Genomic DNA, 20,105 nt, shown 5'->3' with positions numbered 1-20,105 from the left:
TGGATTGAAGTGCAGGGCTTTCGTTCTTGAAATCACATTATGATTATTAAAGCAGAGGTGCTGGAGAGTGATTCTGGTTGTCTTTGGCACAGCTCTTCCTGAGTGAATAAACACCGGCTGCCATGGGTACCTGTTTTCATACTCCATTTGAATCCCAGATCAGGCCCACCTGATGTAATTGCCTTTTGAAAAGCAGCTCATGTGGCTGAGGGAGGAATCTGAATAACCCGTGTGTGTGAGACAGATTCTGCAGTCACACCGCTGTAACACTTGCCTCTTGCTTTCCCTTCTACCTTAAATCAAGCTTTCTAGTTGTCAGCCCCTACATGCTCTCAGCCCCAGCCTTGATACACACTCCTGGGGAAGCCTACTAAGTAATGTAAGTGATTAAGACAATAAAATGTAGGTCGTTTTATTCCCCTTTAAAAGTCCTTAGTTTAATTACCAGAGCTTTTGCTAGACCTGCTTTCTCCCCAGGGTTTTTACTTTCCTTCTTAAAACTGGCCCAGGGACTGCGAAGTGCGCACAGGACCAAGCAGTGCTGTAATCACACATTCTAATGTAATTCCTGATTAGCCCAGGGGTGTGTCCCAAAAAGCAAGAAGCGATCCTTGCAGTTGTGCTTGGTGATTAAAGGTTAAGGATCTTTGGAGGATTTCTGGTTGTTTTCTTGAGTTAATGATTGAATGTTCCTATGTGCCAAACCACATATGCATTAACTTTAACCTTTAAATCTTCGTCAGACTTATGATTTATTTAGGAAAAAGCCAGAACAATCATAATGTGCTTGATTCAGGTGCTGTGTATAAAGCACAGTGCTTTTTCATCATCCTGGGACCCAATTTTAAATGCTGAATAGGATGCCATGGCAGGAAATCGTTAGGGCCCAGCACTGTACTGAGCAGCCAAGCGATTACCAGCCCCAATGAAGAGAGCTGAGGTTATTGTTCGGTGTCGGGGAGATTTAGCTTCCCATGGAAATAGCTTCTCCTTTCAAGCACCCAGAAGAACATAATAGTCTTTGTTTATGCACCATTTCCTTCAGCATAGACAGGGAAATGAATGCTGATGTGGTCTGCCATTCCTTGAAGCTGTGTAAACAGGATCCGGGACAACCGCTTTGTCATCTCTACAGCCCTCCGAAGGTGAGTTGGTTTTCCACGTTTCCTCAGAGCTACTGACTGTGGAAGGTCTTTTGAGCTGGAACTCAAGGGCACAGGGGCTTCCAGTGCACGTGCGCTGGCTGGGAAATGAACTTCGACAGTGTGAGTGCGGACACTGAGAATACTTGTGTTGGAAGGAGAGGTACCCAACGTGCGTTGGCTGTGTGGACCATCAGTACTGTGGTTGTGGGAGAGTGGGAAATACAGGGCTAAATCCTCTTGGGTCAGAGGACAAGAGCAGGGAAACCAAAATTCACTTTGCGTGAGCTTTATTGTACAATAACCCCAAAGCAGGTACTCAGCCAAGGTTCATCTGTACCACCGTGGCACCGGTGACATGGGGGTGTATCCCCACATTGCTAATGTGCTGCAGCAGCCTGTGTAGGTTCTAGTTATCTGCTGTAAATGCAGGGCTATCAGACTTGGATTTGTCTGCAGTGCAAGAGGTTTAAGCTAACATGCATAATCTTTGCCACAGGCTGGAAGCATATTTAGTTACCATCCCTTTTTTGATGTACAGTTCCTTGCTACGCCACAGTAACTTGATTGCGTGTCCTAGACCTTTGTCACTTGGACACATACATATCTTCATGGGTATCTAAACAGATTTTGGGATGTTTTTAGTTGTGGACTGGGTGTTTTGCCCCAGTCATCCCACAGCCCTGATCACACTAAAACCTGTGAGTGATGGTGCTTGTCTGGCAGTGCTAAAAAGCAAGTGATTCACATAGGCACCTATTTTTGTAAGTCTTTTTCCCTGCATCTGGATGGATAAGAACATGTTTGGTTTCTAAAGGTGCGCATAATACGCTTTACACAGGGCCGCATCCACCAGCTATTGAAATCAGAGTCTTTTTATGGGCTTTGGCGAGCTGTGGTTCATCTCCAAGGTGGGATTAGTTTTGTCAATATTAAGAAACCCTTGCCTTCCATGAATGGCAGTAACATTTGTTTTCCTCAGGTGTATGTCCTGTATGACTGCTATGCTCCCTGTTATGCCAACATAGAGATATGTAAGTGTGCAACCAGGCAGGGGTGAAAGAAGATGGGTGCAGGCAGCAGAGAGGGCCCACACTAATTTGGCTCAACCAGGATGCCCAAACTTTATCAGATGGGCTCCTCCAGAAACCCTGCAGCTGGTAGAACAGTTCATGGGTCCTTCCACCTCCCATGGGCCTGGGAATAGGGGCTTTTGGGGGGGGGGGTGTTGTTCTTTAAACAGAAGTTGCGTGGCCTGGAGGCTCCCTCTGAGTGAGTGGCTCAAGCAAACCCTCTCCCTTCCAAGTGGGAGTAAAATCCCTTTCTGTCGAGGTCCATTTGTTTCTTATCAGGAATAAGGGAATTCTGTCAACAAGTCTCTCCTGTTCAGCTCACCTGATGCCCTAAGACAGCGTGAGGAGGCTGTGGGAGATAGGAGGAGAAGAGCAGTGCTTGGAGTTCATGCTCAAGGGGTTGATAAATGGCCCACAGTGACTCTGTGACATCTCAGACTGGGAAAAGATGAATTATGGGTGAAAAAATTAATACACAATCAGAGATGCCAATGCATAAAATGCACTTTACCTCACATTTGCTTCTTTGGTTTGTCAGTTCATTGATCACTTCAGTTATATGACCCTGCAAATGCTGGCACAGTCCCCTGCCAAGGGTTTCAACAAGACTTTAATACTAATGACTGGTTTGTTCAACTCTCCTGATTTTCAGGTACTTCATTTACCCGTTTAGACTTCTGGATGACCGTTTTCCCAGGATTAGTATCAGATTTGTACTGGCAAAGGGAGTAAAATAAACACAGAGTTACTTAAAATAAATGTAGTTACTTGCCCGTATGAGGCCGTATAATGTTCACGTTTGATTGCCTTTAAGGTGGCAAATATCAACATGTAGCTGCTTTTTCAGTCAGGAGTCTGTTTTGTTCTGTTGCTGTGATGTTATCTAGTGAGATTGTGTGTCTTGAGCAAAGACTTGGCTTTAGGAACTACCTACGTCATGGAGACACTGCAAGCTGAGTAAATGGTACGTGCGTTATATTACATACTTCCCTGGTCTCCGACAAATCGGCCCAAATGATGTTTTTGCCAGCCTGCCTGGAGCCATTAGCACTCTGCAGTCATTCTAGGAGGCTTGGCTCTAATTATGAAGTATTGCTCTGTTTGAATGGAGGGCAATGCTCTCGAATGCAGAGTTAGAGGAGAGCATCCAACATGGGAAAGCGTGGTCTCTCCCACTGCATCCTAACTGCCCAACAAGAGGTTCTCCCAGCCTGGTTTGGGTTGAAGGGACCTTAAAGCTCCTCCAGCTCCAACCCCTGCCACGGGCAGGGACCCCTTCCACTGGAGCAGCTTGCTCCAAGCCCCTGTGTCCAACCTGCCCTTGGACACTGCCAGGGATGGGGCAGCCACAGCTTCTCTGGGCACCCTGTGCCAGCGCCTCAGCACCCTCACAGGGAAGAGCTTCTGCTTTATACCCAACCTAAATCTCCCCTGTTTAAATTTAAACCCATTCCCCCTTGTCCCGTTGCTACAGTCCCTAATGAAGAGCCCCTCTCCAGTGTCCTTATAGGCCCCCTTCAGATACTGGAAGCTGCTCTGAGGTCTCCATACAGCTTCTCGGAGGACACCAGAACTGTAGGCAGTAATCCAAGTGGAGTCTCACAAGAGCAGAGTAGGAGGGGAGAATGACCTCCCATGAGACCCATCTGGCACACAAGAAGCAGGCTTGCCATAGGTGCTGGAAACTGGGCAGTGGCTAAAGCTGCTCTAATTTGCCTTGTGGTTAAGCTACATCAGCAGCAGATACTGTCAGCATCCGCTGCAGCACCACGCCAAACAGTGACAGTGGGTAGGTTATCCAAGCTTTGGGATGGCTGGGTATTTTATTAGACAAAAAGGTTTATGAGCTCAAATGGTGAAGGACTGTCTGTGATACAGAACCATTCCTCTAACAAGAGGCTGAAAGAAGGTGAGGGGTTTTAGACACTGCCTACCAAGTGTCCTGTCTGCCCTTGGGAGCAAGCAGTTTTGCAGCTTGTCTCTAGATTGCTTTCAGCCAGTTGGCCTGTTCAGTTAAATGGCAATACTTTAATTGATCTTGTTGGGGCCAGCATAGTGGCTCGACTTCAGCGCTGGGGTCCTGCTGCTGACAGTCTCTTCAATGGCCTGTGTTAGAAGGAACGTGTACTCTCTGCCTTTCAGAGTGCCTTTTCTGCTCCCCGTCACTTTTCTTCTCTGGACTATCAGAGACCTTGTGGCTGCAGGTTTCAGCTTAATGCCCAGTAGTAGGATTCTGCTGGGAGTCATCCTGCATCACCAAAAATATGCATGTTTATGCTAATGTCATTCCATCTCCCAAAATAAGTGCCATTGCCACAAGCACTCATGCTTGTTCGTGTCCCCTTCATTGGGTCTTTCACCGATTTGCAAAGAGCAAAAGCCACATCCCTCATGGACATTACTGCAGCCAGGCTCAGGCCTGTCCCCTTCCTCCAAGACCATGGGCTGTAGAGCCTGGGAGGCAGGCTGGGTCCTGGGGAGCCAACCGCCCTCCTTTTAGCCTTTCCTTTTGGAAGCAGCTGAAATCTACTGAAACACAGCCCCCAGAACCCAAACCCCACAACCTCACCCTTCCACCAGACAAACCTGAAGGAAGCAGGGTGGCGCGGGGTTAGCAGGGAACAGAAGTGTGAGGATAAGGAGGCATTGCTTGGGGATGCTGACTGTGTTTTGCAGAGGCAAGCTGGAAAAGGTAAATCGGAATGTTCCATCCAGGGCAGAGTCCAAGACCGAAAAAAACAAGGGGCATAAAATGCCCAGAAGTCAGAGTAATTTCCCTGGCAAGAGAAAGGACTGAGCCAGCCTTTGATTTAGATCTGGGCTTGCAGAGAAGGTCCCTATTTTGCATCCAAAGTACGTATCCTTTGGTTTGGCTGTCCCATGCGATGGTAAAGATTCCCCTTACACACTCCGCAGGGTAAAAGGTGGGAGTTGTAGAGCAAACCTCAGTTTTGCCAGTGCTGCTTAACAAACTTTGCAGCGTTTTGGTTCCTGGGTCTGTGTAGTCCTGGTGAAAGGATGATGAAAATGAGTTAGAAGGGAAAATTGGAGCACCTTGTAACTATCCACTCTCCTGGGAAAGAGCTGGCTAACAGGGGTGATGAATGAGAGAATTAGGCTAGCGTTGTGTGTTTGCTTATGGCGAGAAATAGATCTGCTGGCAAAGAATTCATGACTGGGAAGCTGTGGGCTCTGTGGAGAGCAGTGGAAGGCGGCAGTGAATGAAGCCCCAGTGACACTCCTGCCCTCAGCCCCATCTGTGGTGCGGATGTCTTGTGTTCTTCACCCCAGAGCCCTGGCTGCTGCAGTGGGAGATCTCACCCTTAGAATTTCATAGAGAGCATTTCCTACATGCAGGGGTAATTCAGCCTTTCCTCCCTTGCTTCCTGCTCTCTGTGCAGTATTGCTGCAGCTGTCTGCAGGTGCTCTGCTGCTGAGAGCAAGAAAGGTCTCTCCTCCCCTGCCCAGCATAAAGGGATTGATAAATGCTACCTCTCTGGAGACCTCTCATCTGTCGTACTCCATTTTAAGCCCTTTACCTCATCCCTCAAGCTATTTTATTGCAGAAATGACGGCAGCTGGTTACGTACAACATAACTGTGACAAATGCAAGGTGCGTCTTTGGGTCTGGGGGACAGCAATTGCCCAGGGGAAGAAACTAGGAATCGGTGTCTTGGCTCATTCCTAGCATCTCTCCTCTATTTGTGACATCCCCAGGTTTTTATAAGACTACAGGCACAATGGATTAGCCATGCAAGGCCACACTGGATGTGGTTATGGGCAACCTGATCTAGTTGAAATGTCCCTGCCCATGGCAGGGGGTTGGAACTGCATGAGCTTTGATGGTCCCTTCCAACCCAAACTGTTCAATGGTCCGATGATTAAGCACGTATATTAACCTGACACATCTATTAAAACCCAGTAACTTACAAGTCTGTGGTTTTTGCTGCTCATGCTTATTCTTCCTCATCCCTTTGTATTGTTCAATACCAGTCTTTGACCCTTGAATAGCCCAGTTAATTAATTTGCTCTGATCACTGCCTAACCCAATTATAATGACATGCTAAATTTTACCCCCAGTGAAACACCACGTTGGCAATGGTTGCTTTAAATGCAAATGTATGCTGCTTTAATATTGCAAGCTGGCATGCCCGCTGTTCGGAAAGGTGCCACCGCTCAAAGGATAGGTTCTTGTTCTTCTCCAAATGCTTAAATACCACCTCTTGGCAACGCCTGCTTTCCCCCCATGTTGAGTTCCTGCAGCTCCAGCCAGATAGATATAAACTTGTGCTGAACTTCTGCCTTGGAGCTAGCACTTGGGTCCGCAGGCTGGGCCGTAGGAGGGACTGGTCATTGTCAGACAGAACAGTTTGTCCTTGCTTACAGTTCTGATCAGAAACCAAGTGCTAAAGATGCTGGGACGCACTGGGTTTTCCTTTCCATTTGAAATGCTTTCAGAAGGAATTCATTTGTATCTATTTTATTTTATCTTACTGTATTTTATCTTTTATTTTATTTTGGTTGGTTTGTTTTATGTTATTTTATTTTATTTATGTTATTCTATTGTATTTTTTACCAATGCTCAAAGCATGCAGGCCAAAGCAGTTATTCCTTCTGAAAGAGGGCAGGCGGGCAGTGTTTTCAGTCGTCTTCATGCCGAATGCTGAGGGGAAGGGCAGAGGCCATCACACAGACACTGCCCCGCAGATAGGACTGTTTGCAAAGGTGGCCTAACAAATGCAGGACAAACAACATAAGGGACTTATCCTCACTGAGATGGTGGAATACTGTCCAAAAGTGAAAGCGGAGCAGCAGGGGAGGAGCACGAGTCCTTGTGGCAGGAGAACTGCTGCGGTCCTTGTGTGCTGTGCTATGGGGCGAAGTTCTTACAGGCAGGGGTAAGCTCTTACCGGGATGGAGCAGAGGCCCTGCTTACTCCCCCTGCGCTGGCATTCATCCAGGCAGGACACAGGGCTGTGGACCAGGTGGGCTGCAAAAATGTATTGCACTTTCCCTCCCTCCAGGGCAGGAATCTCCAGGGGATTTGCCTTCCAATCTATTCCCTGCTTTATCGCTTCCCATGTGCCAGCTGTTCCCTGCTGGGATGGACCTCAGCAGAGTATAACCCTTATCCATGTAATGCTTCCTCTATACCCTTTCACAGCATGCCTGACCATCATTGCACATATAATCCTCTTTTGGCCATCTAATGGATGGGTTGCTCTTTAGGAAGTATCGCTGGAGAAGCCTCGCACAGTGCAGTCAGGATATGAATCTCAGCTCTTTAACTGATCTGGGCCTTAGGAAATAAATGATGCCCTGGATGCAAACTAAATAAACTCTTGCAACTGTAGTTTCATGGGGGGGGGGGGGGGGTGGGGGTGATTGGATAACTGATTGTTAGTCCAATAAAATGTAAGTGATGACAAGTTTGTGGACTCATACATCATTTTTTGTGCTGGAAATGATACATTACAAAAAAAGAAAGGTAGGAAATGGGGAGAAAAATTGGTAGGGCCCTGTTAGGCTGATCTCATTTTATTTATTGTGCTTTTGCTCTCCTAGGTTGGGCTGAGCACTGCAATAAGAAAAGCACGGAGGATTGTGAAGACTTCCAAGGACCTGGTAAGAAATCCGTGGCATCGGGGTGTCTCACACTGTACCTGCATTTAGCAGGAGTCAGTCCTTGTTTGATCTGCCTGATTGGGAATCCACTTGATGGGCACTAAACTGAATGCTGACTCGCTCCTACCTGGTGTAGGATATGCTCTGTGAGGTGATACTGCAAAGGACAGGGAGAGGAAACGTGGGAGTATGGGGAGAGCAGAAAAAAGCATCGCAACAAATGCAGCCTGCTTGTGGAGAAGGGGTAACTGTCCGTGTCCATCCCAGACATAAACGCATGTCTGAAACCCGTGCAGCAGCGGAGGATCTCATCTGAGAGCTTCATAGCTCTTCGTCACACTTGCGCTAGCCCAGCTTGCCCGTGGTGCAGCAGCCACCCTTAAAACAAAATACAAGCAGATACAGGTTTTGTTCGTTTTTTTTACAAAAGCAGGAATTTCCCCCTTGTTCTTCCACCCACAGAAGTTTCGAGCTTCCTGCAATGTTCATTACTGCTCCTCTTTCTTTCATGCTTCTCCCTTGGCCCCCATCATCCCTTCTAGCCGTGTGTAAGAGGGAGCCTCATTAACTGGCCGCTGCCTCAGAGCGCAGTGCCTGCGTTTTGGGGTTGCCTGAAGCTCAAGCAGTGGCCTGAATGCAAACCCTGCATGTGTTGTAAGAGGCCCTTGCCCCTTCAACTTGAAACCTGGGTTTGGAATCCTCCCACCTCCACCAGTTTTCAGCTCTCTGAAGGGCAGCTGAGGAGGGAAGGGCAGCTTTTGTTTAATGGGTCAGCGCAGGCACGGTTTGCTCCCAGTTGTCTGCAGGCACTTAAGGCAGAGCAAACGTGTCAGCTGTTTGTGAAGGCGTTACTGGTACTGCTTCTGCCTGGACCCGTACTGCGGTGCAGCTCACACCAGGGAAAACGGGGGTCCCTCATTAGCCTTAGGGCCATTGCCAGATTGCCAAGGCAGGGAAATAAACAACACGCTGGAGACAAGGGACTCGGCTCCCACACAGCAGCAGCCAGCAGGACCTTATTCATTTTGCCCCCTATTCAGCACTGTGCTGTGATGGCCTGAGATTTCCAGCCTCCTTCCAGCTCGCCTTTACTCTCCCATACCCTCAGAGCTGCTCAGTGTCCCTGTACCTCCCAGTCCTTGCCCTTTCCTGTTCCTAGTTGCCCATTTCCCAGCAGGAGGGACGAGCAGACTGTGTCCCAGCTCATTGTCAGGTTTCTCCAACCAATGCATTCCTAAACCTCTATAACCACACAATACCAGATCAGCTTTAACTAAAAGGAGTATTATGGGGTTGGTTGGGCCTCTCCTGCAGTTATTTTAGCATGTGCCCCATAAGGAGCCTTGCTGAAACTTATTTTAAATGAGTGCTGGGGCATCTTTGCATCCACATTGGTGGAGGGAGAAAAACATTCATCTTCTGTGCTCTGGCTTCTATGGGACAGAAACATCAAATTATATATCCTATATAATTATATACATTATAATATACAATATTATAATGATAATAATTGTAATATATACTAATGTTATATAAATTATACATACTATACAATATCTATCAATATTAAATATTCAATATAATATATTATATTCTTCCCGTATCTGCTATTTTGGTTGCTTTTCCCCATTGCATGTTTGGGGAAAGTCTTCTGAAGAGGTTCTTGCAAGTTGGCTGTGCCCGTCTTTGCTGGGCTGCTCTATGTGACTGCATAAAAAGATGTGTGATTACGGCTGTTGGTAATGAGGATGTGAGGTCTGCCTGGCTCCCAGGCCTTTTTATTTGCTGGGCACGTCTGAGGATTGTTGTGGGTTTGGGAAAAAGAGAAGGCATTTTGCAGATGTAGAGATTCAGTAGAAGTGGCTACAACCCCCCAGAACCTAATAGATGTCTCCATTCATTAAAAGCAGTGAATCATCTGTGAGCGGCTGCCTTAAACCAAACAGCAACAAGCGTTAGGGGCTCATTATTATTCTTTTCTGCAAACCCAACTAAAATAGTTACAGAAATGTCATTAGGGAATGTTAATAGGCGATGAATAAGATATTGGTGGTATCAATCACTGGGAGCACCTCTAGCAGTAACTTTTCTTATGGGGGAGATACTAGGAGGCATCTTTGAGCAATAGCAGTGAAAGAATGACAAAGAGAGCAGTGGCTGTAGCATTTAATGAGAGCAAGCACCGTGCCTACAACCACATCATGGGTCCATGGTCCCTGCAAGTCACAGCCTGCTAGTGGGAGAAGTGGGAAACCACGGAGGGAGTGAGGGAATTGCAAGGCAGGGATGGGAATGAACCAGTCTCCTGACCACCCATTCATGTTATACAGGGGCAAGTAAGCATCTCCTCCCAAAAGCATGTACTGCACCCACAGCCTGGCTCTGCTGGGAAGGACTGTGGTGCCTGCACCGCTTCCAGGTCACCATCATGCCAGCTGCTCCCTGTGAGTCAGGCAGTCTCTGGGCTGCAGAAATTCAGCCCCCAACAATATTCAAATGCACAGCTGAGAAAAAGGCAGGAAAGATTTTATTCTGCTTGCAGCAAAGGGGGGGGGGGGGGTGTTTAAATGCAGCCAGTGGGCAGAGTGAAAGGTGGTTTTATTTATGTGTTTATTCCTTGTGAGCCCTGTGCTTTGCCTTGCTGGTGCAGATTTGGCTTCAGGTGCCTTAACTTCAAAAGCTTCGCATGCTGTTATTTAGCCTGAAGTGAAAAGCTGAGAGCTCAAACGGAGACATTGCAAATCTTAGCCTGATGGATAGCTTTAAGAGCCTCTTGTGCTTTTGTAGGCAGAATTAGTCCCACCTGGAGGAGGTGGGAGGAGTGGTTTGTTTCCTCTTTCCAGGAAGGTATATGTAGGTTTGCAAAGCCTTTTGAGTAAAACTGGCATCCTGCTGGTGCCCCTCTCCCCTCTGCCTAGCTGGCCATACTTGTGTGCACACACAAGAGCAAAGAGGAGGTCTGTGTCCCTGCCATGCTTCAGGACATAGCCCTGCTACAGCCACGCTGGCAGGGAGCTTAAATACAGAGGTGCACTGGGATGGGGAAGAGTGCAGGGTGCCTGGAGCCACAGTGAGTTTCTTGTCTCCTTAATTTCCCTCCTTTCCTCCTCCTTTGGGTCCTTCAGAAAGCGCACGGTTACAGCTCCATCTCCACTGCAGGTGCCCCTCACAATGTTCCTCTCTTTTTCATCTTCACCTTGCTGCTTGGTCACTTCAGCCACCGGTGCGAATGCTGGCTGCCGTGTTTGTACTAGGAGCTCTTTGCTAGCCCACCTGCCCTGTCCACATTGAGATCCTGCCCTTGACATACTGCTGTGGCTGGCCTGCTCTGGGCAGCAAGAGACCCTCATCTCCATCACCCTTTCTTCCCTGTCCAAGCAAACACCTTCCTGCCCTCCCTGGAGCTGCAGGGCAATGCTGTATGCATCGTGGCACCACTGCCTCGCTGCCCTGCAGTGCTGCCTCAGAGTTCTCCTTTGTCAATCAGAGTTTTATATGCTGGGACTACTGCCCCTCATGGTGAGGAACAGCCTTTTATTGTCCTCTCCTGAGCTGTATCCAACCTTTATCTTGTTTTATTCAGGTTGTAGTCTCTCCAGGGCAAGGACCATAGTTTTTCCTCTGTGTATATAAAGCATGTAACACATGGAAGTTGGTCCAAGGACAGAGCTCTTAAATGCTATGGCCACATAAATAATTACCCTTCTTTGCATAAAGTTATGAGTGTGCCCATCTGCTCATCTGCTCCACATTTGCACGCTGAATGCAGCCTTAGTGAATACAGTTAATCAGACTTCACCAGCCAGCCCTCTATTTATAGACCACTTGAATGCCCTCAGTGTTTAAAGACCACCTGAACTTAGATGAGAGCAGCGTGTTTGTAGGACTGATTGCCGATGCAGTGTGATGTTTCTGTAACTTGAGCATTCATTAGGAAGGTCTCTTTTAGCTTCTGAAGCCTCCTGGCTGCCTGGAAACTCAACTGGATTAGCCCACAGCTGTGGTCTACTAATGTGGAAAGGGTTCATCCTGCAGCAGCTGTCTTTTACAGTTTGCCAATCCGGACAAGATAAGATCTGGTTAGGAGACTTCCAGGTAAAAGATCTCATGAACAAAACCAGCCTGTGCCGGATACCTCCATTTCTCCTCTCTCTGGGGCTTTTCCTGACCTTCAGTTCATCCACCCTACCTGAACATGCAGAAACCAGCTCCATGGTCCACAGTCTGCTGGTTTCACACCAAGTGTCAGGCAGCATCATGTTTATCGAGCACAAGAGCTGCAGTTTTTGCAAAGGATTTAAAGAGAGCCCTGGTGCATGAGAGGCAGTTTCAGAGGAGCTTCTTCCTGCTTAATTTTACAGCTTTTTGGGAAACTTTCAGTTGAAATCCTTCAGTTGACTGCTGTCAGGTCTAAATTCTAAGGATGACACATTGCATCCTTATTGCGGCGTTGGGGTTTTCAGGTGTTTCTAGCAGAAAATACATGATTTAGGTTTAGACTTTACTGACACTGAATATCCCAAGCCACGCCACCTCTATGAACTAATGCATCCATCTTCTTTTGTTTTCTTCCCCTCCAGAAAAACTTCATGGGGTTCTCAAGCGTGTGTGCGTTTCCTCTTCTGGCTAACCTGTGTGAGAAGATTAAATAGTATGTATAAAGTTTTCACTCCTTAACCAGACACAGAATATGGTACGTTTGCTTCCTTCAGAGCTCACCCTCAGTTAACAGAGCTTGCTATACTTTACTTCTGTTGGGTTCCTTCATAAACCCACTGTCCAGGCAGCATCCAGGGAGGCTGCACAGGATTCAGGTAAGTAAGATTCCTGAGAGGGAGCCCATGGCTCAGCGCAGGAAGGCCACCAGCACCTTTGTAACTGTGGGGAACAGGAATTAAGCAGCAGTTGCACAGTGCTAGGGGCATCTCAGATATTTAAGGAATTGGGGTGGGTGGCAGACAGGGAGTTTCTGAGAAAGGCTGAGGACAGCAGCTGGGCTGTTACCCCTAAGGCACGTTTGCCGATGTACTCATGGTACTGCAGTGACTGGGAGGAGGAGACAAGCAAAACTAAGAATAAATCAGTTTTATCAACAGTACATTTTGACTGCCAGGACTAACTTGCTCCTCTGATTGAAACTGGCAATATCAGGATGTGATTGGGAATGGAGCGATTAACGTGAAGCATCTTGTAAGTGTCTAAAATGTTAAGTCAGGATGAATAACCTGAGTTTGAGCCCTGGGAGTTCAGACAGTGGAAGCAGGATCAAACTGTGCATCATACGTTGGATCAGATGTGTTCACCTCCTCTGAGTTCTCTCTCATGCTCTCTCTCACTCCTTGGGTTTTGGTTTCCTCTTTCCGTAGCTTCACAAAGCATGTGTGACAGTTGGATTGTTTTAGCTGCTCTGAATCTGTGCCAGTTCTTGCAACTGAGCCTTACTGCAGAGAAGAAGGAGCCCAAGGCAGCACGTGGAAATTATTGACTACAGACAGATTAAGGGTTACAAGCCCCACCAGGAGTGCGTGTCACCCATCTCCTCTGTACTTCTCTTATTCTGATGCTTGTGCAGGATGAGGAATCCACCCTCCTTGCACCTATTTGCTCCCTGAGCCAGGTTCAACATCTCTTATAGGTGCAAGATGTTGGAAAACCTCTGTAAGGCAATTTTCCAAGGCAAGGCTGACTAGCACATCAGAGTGCTGCCTAAGGCACGTATGAAAGGCTGCTCAATGTAGGTGAGCTAAGCTATGTCCTGTAGCCAGAGGTGACACACCATGTGGAATCTAGCAAGTGTCCAAGCTAAACAGGAAGGGGCACAGAGCTGACACCATCATTTTGACACCTGCTTCAGGTACTGCTAAAAGCTATGGGGTTGCTGGAAACAAAAGTCCCAGTGGAAGAAGTAATTTTCGTTAATGACATTTATTACATTAATTAATGTAACTAAGCACTGCGGGAGACCATGGGGGCTCAGCTCTCCATTGCTCAAATCAAGGGAAGATGCTTTTTCTCAAACCTGTCTGAGCATCCCCAGACATTTGTGGGACTAGATACAGAAATGGCAAGGTGAGACCCTGATCCTCAGTTAGAATATAAGGTCACCTGTGAATTCAGTGTGTATGGTCCTATCAAATCCACTTTTGTCCTCTAAAATAAGCGTTTGTGTGTATGTATAGCTGCAGCCGAGGGTGCAGGCTTCTAGACTGAACACAGCAGGAGAGAGACGGTGTGAAGATTTGAAGGATGAATATGAGGAAGGGTATTTGCCATTTGTTTTTAAGGAAAGAAGGAGCTTGATCTCCATCAGCATGAGGCCCCTTTCTGCAGCTCCATCCCAAGCAGAAGGACCTCCATTTGTATCTCATATCTGGCAGCTTGCAAGCTCTGCCAGGCTAGGTAAAGTCCTGATTCCCAAACCACATTATAGTTACTTTTGCCACAGGTTTGATGTCCTGGTTCGTTTTAGAGCCCGAAGGTTTGACATTGCAGGAGCCCAGCAGCCTCACCTCCACAGCTCAGCCAGCACATACGGAAAGAAATCAGGACTTGCTCCTTCAGACAGAGTCCCTTTGCTGAAGGTTGAGCACAGAGCTCAAAGTGAACAAGGAGCTGAACATGAATGCTGTGCCAGCTATTACCTATTGTGCATGCTTTACCATGGTTTGTAATTCCTGCACAGGTTCTGTCCACGTGTTAACTCTGTTTGTTGGGTTTGGGGCTTTTTTACAGTGTTTTGAGAAATAAACTGCCTTTTGAAGATTTGGATGGAGATAAATTTAGTACTTTCCCGGTAAGCAAAGCGTTTCCCTTGGTGTACAGTAAAACCTTGACAATAGGAATGCCTATGGGATTCTTCCTACTTTCTGCAAAGCCTCATTCATGCATGTGAAAACAGGAATAAAGTGAACGGAGGGGGTTTTGGTCATAAAAAGTGTTTTTTTCTGGATGAAAAACCCAATCATCCCTTGATGCCACCTGGGGAGATGCACACACAAAGCTGTGCCCCTGCAGAAGCAAATTGCTCTGCTGCTGAGTGCTCTGTTTACTGAATTAATAAGAGTGAAGTAAAGTCGTATTAAAAACCACCCCAAATTAAATCCCCAGCTTGTCTCCTTTCTGCACTGAAGTGTGCAAGGTGCCATTTATTAAAGCTTAGCCCAGGGCCTCTGGAATACAGCCCATTTACTGCACTTGATTCCTACACCTGAGTTAGATTCTCATTTTAGATATGTGAAATTAAAAGTGCCAGAGTAGCAATGGCCATCCTGTCTATCTGTGTGCTTCTCCTGGCTTTCAGACACTGAGGGGCTACCACTGGCGAGGCAGAGACTGCGACGACAGGAACAACGCTGTGTACCCTGGCAGACGGTAAAGCTTGTCATTATTTTCAAGGCTTCGTAATTGTGACTTTTTGAAGAAGGAGCTCTGTATTTGGGGCTGGCCGTGCTCTAAGAGAGCACAGCACTGCGTCTGGCTTGACTGCACAGTGATGGAGACGAGGAAATGATGGAGAGCAGGGATGGAGCGCAGGAGCAGGGGTGGTGCACAGGGTTCTTTCCTTTCTCTGAAGCATCTGAGACCAAAGTTGGTCAGACAGACCAATGGGGAGAGCAAATCCTCACTACCCTGCTCTGAGTGAGGGGCCTGGTGGATTTCAGGGAACACTTAAAAGCTAGGGAAAGGGCAAGGAAGAAGGATCAGTCTCCTGCAAAGATCACCCCATTCCCTTCGCCTGAGTGAATATGCAGACTAAAAGGGTAAGTTCCATTCAACAACTTCCAGTGCTAACTTTAAATCAATATTGCATTTTGCTAGGAAAAATTGCCTGCCCGGGATTCAAAGTGGGGAAATAAAAGACCTTCTGTGCAGAAAGGAATTTCTAGTTATTATATATTCATAGTGACAAATGGCACAAAGCATCCGATTCCCTCAAGAGCTCCTTTTGCTTTATTTTCTGTAATGCTGTATATCCTTTTGTTTTAGTCCTGATAACTGGGATGAGGAAAGGGACTCTAACTGCAATGGCATATGGGTAAGTAAATGATAGTGCATCTTATGTTTCCTTCCTGATTGCTGCTTCTCTTTTTTCCTCCTTTTGGATTAGTCTTCAGGTATTGATTTTTCTTTATTCTGGTTTATGAACTGATTTGGATTACTGCTATTTATTTACTGTCTTTGACATTCCAAGTAATACAACTATATTTATTAAGAACTAAGGAAACAGGGGGGAAGTAATTTTGGGTGAAATTTATTTATTGATGCTTATGATTGTTTACAATTATAGCTATTATAATTAATTTATATCATAGAATCATATCCCAGCCTGGTTTGGGTTGGAAGGGACCTTAAAGCTCCTCCAGCTCCAACCCCTGCCACAGGCAGGGACCCCTTCCACTGGAGCAGCTTGCTCCAAGCCCCTGTGTCCAACCTGGCCTTTAGCACTGCCAGGGATGGGGCAGCCACAGCTTCTCTGGGCACCCTGTGCCAGCGCCTCAGCACCCTCACAGGGAAGAGCTTCTGCCTAAGAGCTCAGCTCAGTCTCCCCTCGGGCAGGTTAAAGCCATTCCCCTTGGCCTGTCCCTACATCCCTTGTCCCAAGCCCCTCTCCAGGTTTCCTGCAGCCCCTTCAGGCACTGGAGCTGCTCTCAGGTCTCCCCTTCAGGAGCCTTCTCTTCTCCAGGCTGACCCAACCCAGCTCTCTCAGCCTGGCTCCAGAGCAGAGCTGCTCCAGCCCTCACAGCATCCCCATGGCCTCCTCTGGACTCACTCTGACAGATCCATGTTGTCCTTATGCTGGATGCTGTTCTCTAGGTGGGGTCTCACAAGAGCAGGGGCTCCTCTCAATCTGTTTTCCACCCAGCTCCTATTTGTGCTTTGGAATTGCCCCGACCCTGGTGCAGGACCTTGCACTTGGCCTTGCTGAAGCTCATGTGGTTCACACCTCTCGAGCCTGTCAAGACAAACATCCAAGGACAAAATCCCCCACCTCTGTTTTGCACTGCATTTTTCAGGAGCTAGATGGATGCCATCATCATCTGCCCCTTCTCTCCTCCAACAGGGCGTGGATCCAAAAGATGGAATTCCCTATGAGGAGAAGTTCTGCAAAGGTAAGTCTTTACAGTCAGCATGAAAACCAATGTGCCTTTAGTATGTTTTCAGTCATTGCCAACGTAGGGGAAAGACTTTGGGGTTTACAACTTCCTCAGAAAGGCAGAATGGCAAAAGATTGAATTTCATTTTTATCTTGAGGATGAGCAAAGATAGAATGTGGAAAGCAAAGGCTGTTGTTAATTCTGTGTTGGGAGCCAGCTGAGTTATGCTCACCTTGCCTTACATTTGAATCAGCATCCTGGGGCTGAACCATTCCCTGAGCAAGACTTTAAAACATTTGTGGTTGAAAGGCAATCTACAACTGCTAAAGTGACGTTAATTAGAAACCAGCCAGACTGTTCTAGCAGAAACACTCGTATGAGTGAGTAGCGCATCCACCAATCCAGCACCCGGCTCTGTATAAAGAGCTTTGAGAAAGTCCCTGAGTAATCTGATTTTCCTCAGTGTTTAAGTCCTCTATGAAGCATATTCTGTGGGTAGCAAAACTAAACGTTGGCTGCAGAGCAGAGCCTCTGATGAAGTAACACATCCATCCCTGCATTACAACATCCCTGCATTTAGTGATTAGCAGGACCTCTCCCTGGTTTTCATGCCTAGTTGTGTCCCTGGGGTTGTTGGCACGTGTCTGTTAACCGGTTTTTAGTGCACAGCAAAAATCCCATTGCAGGGTCTGAACAGTTCAGCCCCATTGAGAGTGATGTAGCCGGTGTCCTCATGACTCCACCAGCCAACGCTGCAGTTACTCTTCAAGCATTGCTGTCCGTGCTGTTCTGGTTTGCTCTTTCTGCTCATGCAGCTAACAGAATACATTCTCTAGGTGCGGATTCACAAGGGGTCGTGCTGTTGGGAGACTCAGCTGGCGCTCACTTCCACATCCCTCCCGAGTGGATGACCGTCTCACAGATGTCAGTGGTGAGGAATCGCGTTCGGGTTGCCATAAACCACCATGCCAAAGGGAAACAAGTGCAAAATCGGTTTATAAATCTAAATTTATTTATCATGTATAAATTATTAATTTATAACTTATACATTTCCAGTTACTGCACTGGGTTTTACAGTTATGGCCTCACGTTTGTCATTCCCCTCCCACGGATGCTCTTCTGAAAATCAAAAGGCTGTGCTGCCCCTCTCATCCGACATCTGTGCAATTGGGTCAGGGAAGAGTTTGGCTTCAGTGGCCTTGTGCTGTGCCAGGGACACAAACCAGGGCATCTGGCTTCCCACACAGGGCTCAAGGAGACCCGTGCTGCCTGTGGGATCAGGCCTGCCATTAGTAGGCTCGTTGGTATGGCTCCTTGCTGTGCAAGTGGTGTAGAAGTGACCCTGCTGACAGTCTGGGATCTTCTGTTTTAGGCATCTGGCTTTGAAATGATAAATCCTGGATTGCTTTCCCTCATCTGTGGTATACATGAAACAGTTCTGGTAACTCCAGTGTTCTGAGGCTCATTGAACAAATACATCTGCAGGTGTTTGAGGGTCATCCAATGGACTTGTCCTGTAGGAAAGGGTTTCCGTAGTGGCTGAAATATAACTGCCACACTGATGTCTACCTCTGGGCAGTATCCCAGCGTTTCCCATTTTCAAGCCACAAAATGCACCTGACTGTGAATTAGGTTGAGCCTCAGCTGCTGCAGTTCACTGGTGTGGAATGACACAATTGAGGGGAAAAGATGATTCCAGCAAACTGCAGCTGGGTGGAGACAGAAAACACGCAGGTATGCTCCTGCCCTGCACTGTTGTTTCCTATCCTGCTCCTAAACAGTGCCAGTCCCTAGCCAGGAATTGCGTTTGTCCTTCTCTCTGTTCCATGGGGGTGAGCAGATAGATCGTCACTACCCACCATCCCTGGTGAAAACCTCCTGCTTGCCCACTGGCCTCTATAGGAGGAGGACATGGATGTTTTCTGGAGAACAACACCTATTCCATAGTGTCAGTAGTCACAGAGCTGACGGAGGTCTGAGAGTTCCATGCATTTTCCCACTTTGGCTCCCAGAGCTGAGCTGATGTAAATGTTGCAGATTAGAAGTTGTTTTCCTTTGTTAAACGTTTATGAGCACAATTAGACGACTGACACTGATGGCAGAGCTGATGGTAAGCATAATAAATTAGCACTAATGATAATTGAGATTATCTTGTCTAATAAAGATGCTAATAAGGCCGATGGTGATGATGATCCTGGCAGTAATGCCGGTAGCAGAGCCATGGAGGCAAGAATAGACTTAGACTATGTCAGCATTTTATTATGTCTCTAATGAAGGTTTAAATAGCATTTCTCTTGCTTGAAGCTTGCTGGTCTGCTAGCTGGATGGATTGAGGACTGGTAATGGTATACAGAAGCAGAAGCTTCAAGGTCAGGATCAGGAGTGCAGGTTATCAAGTGAGTTTTGATGCCACCTCATTTCTGTCTGATGGGTGTAGAGCAACTTTAACAGGAAGGAAATGGGTGCTCTCTGAGACCCAACAAATACATGTTTTCAGTGCTCAGTTCAGTCTGACCAGCATGTGAAGAAGATCAAGGACTGGTTGGAAAGGAAGCGGGCTGCTTTCCTTTGCAGAAAGGGTGACCCCACATTACAGCCAGTGCTCTGCAGTGGGGCAAGGAGGGCAAAGAGAGATGTGTTCCCTCTCTGGCTCTTTTCTAGGACTATTTGTGATCTTTCCTACCAACCTGGCGAAAATACAACAGTTAAATATTAATGCAGAGACACAGCGAGTTCAGTCATATAAAACCTCATTATCTGTGCTCAAAGTCTAGCAACAGTAAGAAATTACTTAATTTGCATCTCACCTTAATTAAGAAAGTAATTGCCTGAGCACAAAAGAGCTAGCAAAAAAAATTCTGAGCTAATTCAGACTTTGTCACTGCCTCTGCCTCTCGCTGGTCCTCTGTCTTGCTTTCTGTGCATAGAATGGCAATAGCAGCAATTCAGCTGCCTTGGGCTTGTGAAGCACATCCAAGGATGGTTTTGTGACCAGAGAGAGTGCAGAGACTATGTCCTGATCTCATAGAAAACATCCTTAATCTGGGACCACAGCAGGAATTTGAAGTTAGGGCTCTGAAAGGGGAGGAAAAGGCATTATTATCCCTGTGTATCCGCTGTTCCCCCATGCTGTCCAACTCAAGACACTTTGCTTTGAATGTGCCAAAATT

The 20,105-nt window shown here is 47.1% G+C and overlaps 1 protein-coding gene across 3 annotated transcripts in view; it reads left to right on the top strand.

The window, feature by feature from the left end:
* AOAH (acyloxyacyl hydrolase) overlaps window positions 1-20,105 on the top strand; it is a 72,544-nt gene that overhangs the window by 21,039 nt on the left and 31,400 nt on the right. For 2 of the 3 annotated variants that reach the window (XM_057431623.1, XM_057431624.1), the window contains exons 5-12: window positions 1,046-1,145; window positions 7,781-7,840; window positions 12,421-12,491; window positions 14,573-14,633; window positions 15,141-15,211; window positions 15,827-15,875; window positions 16,902-16,950; window positions 17,772-17,866. In XM_057431623.1, the coding sequence (XP_057287606.1) occupies window positions 1,046-1,145; window positions 7,781-7,840; window positions 12,421-12,491; window positions 14,573-14,633; window positions 15,141-15,211; window positions 15,827-15,875; window positions 16,902-16,950; window positions 17,772-17,866 (556 nt within the window). The remainder of the gene's footprint in view (window positions 1-1,045; window positions 1,146-7,780; window positions 7,841-12,420; window positions 12,492-14,572; window positions 14,634-15,140; window positions 15,212-15,826; window positions 15,876-16,901; window positions 16,951-17,771; window positions 17,867-20,105) is intronic. The other variant, XM_057431625.1, reaches the window with a different exon arrangement.

The sequence above is a fragment of the Pezoporus wallicus genome, unplaced genomic scaffold (genome assembly GCF_028554395.1).
Source record: "Pezoporus wallicus isolate ANWC-B61680 ecotype Strahan unplaced genomic scaffold, APGP_CSIRO_Pwel_v1 scaffold_11491, whole genome shotgun sequence".
Lineage (NCBI taxonomy): Eukaryota > Metazoa > Chordata > Aves > Psittaciformes > Psittacidae > Pezoporus > Pezoporus wallicus.
Note: the sequence above shows the minus strand (reverse complement) of the source record. Positions and strands in the feature narration are given on the sequence as shown.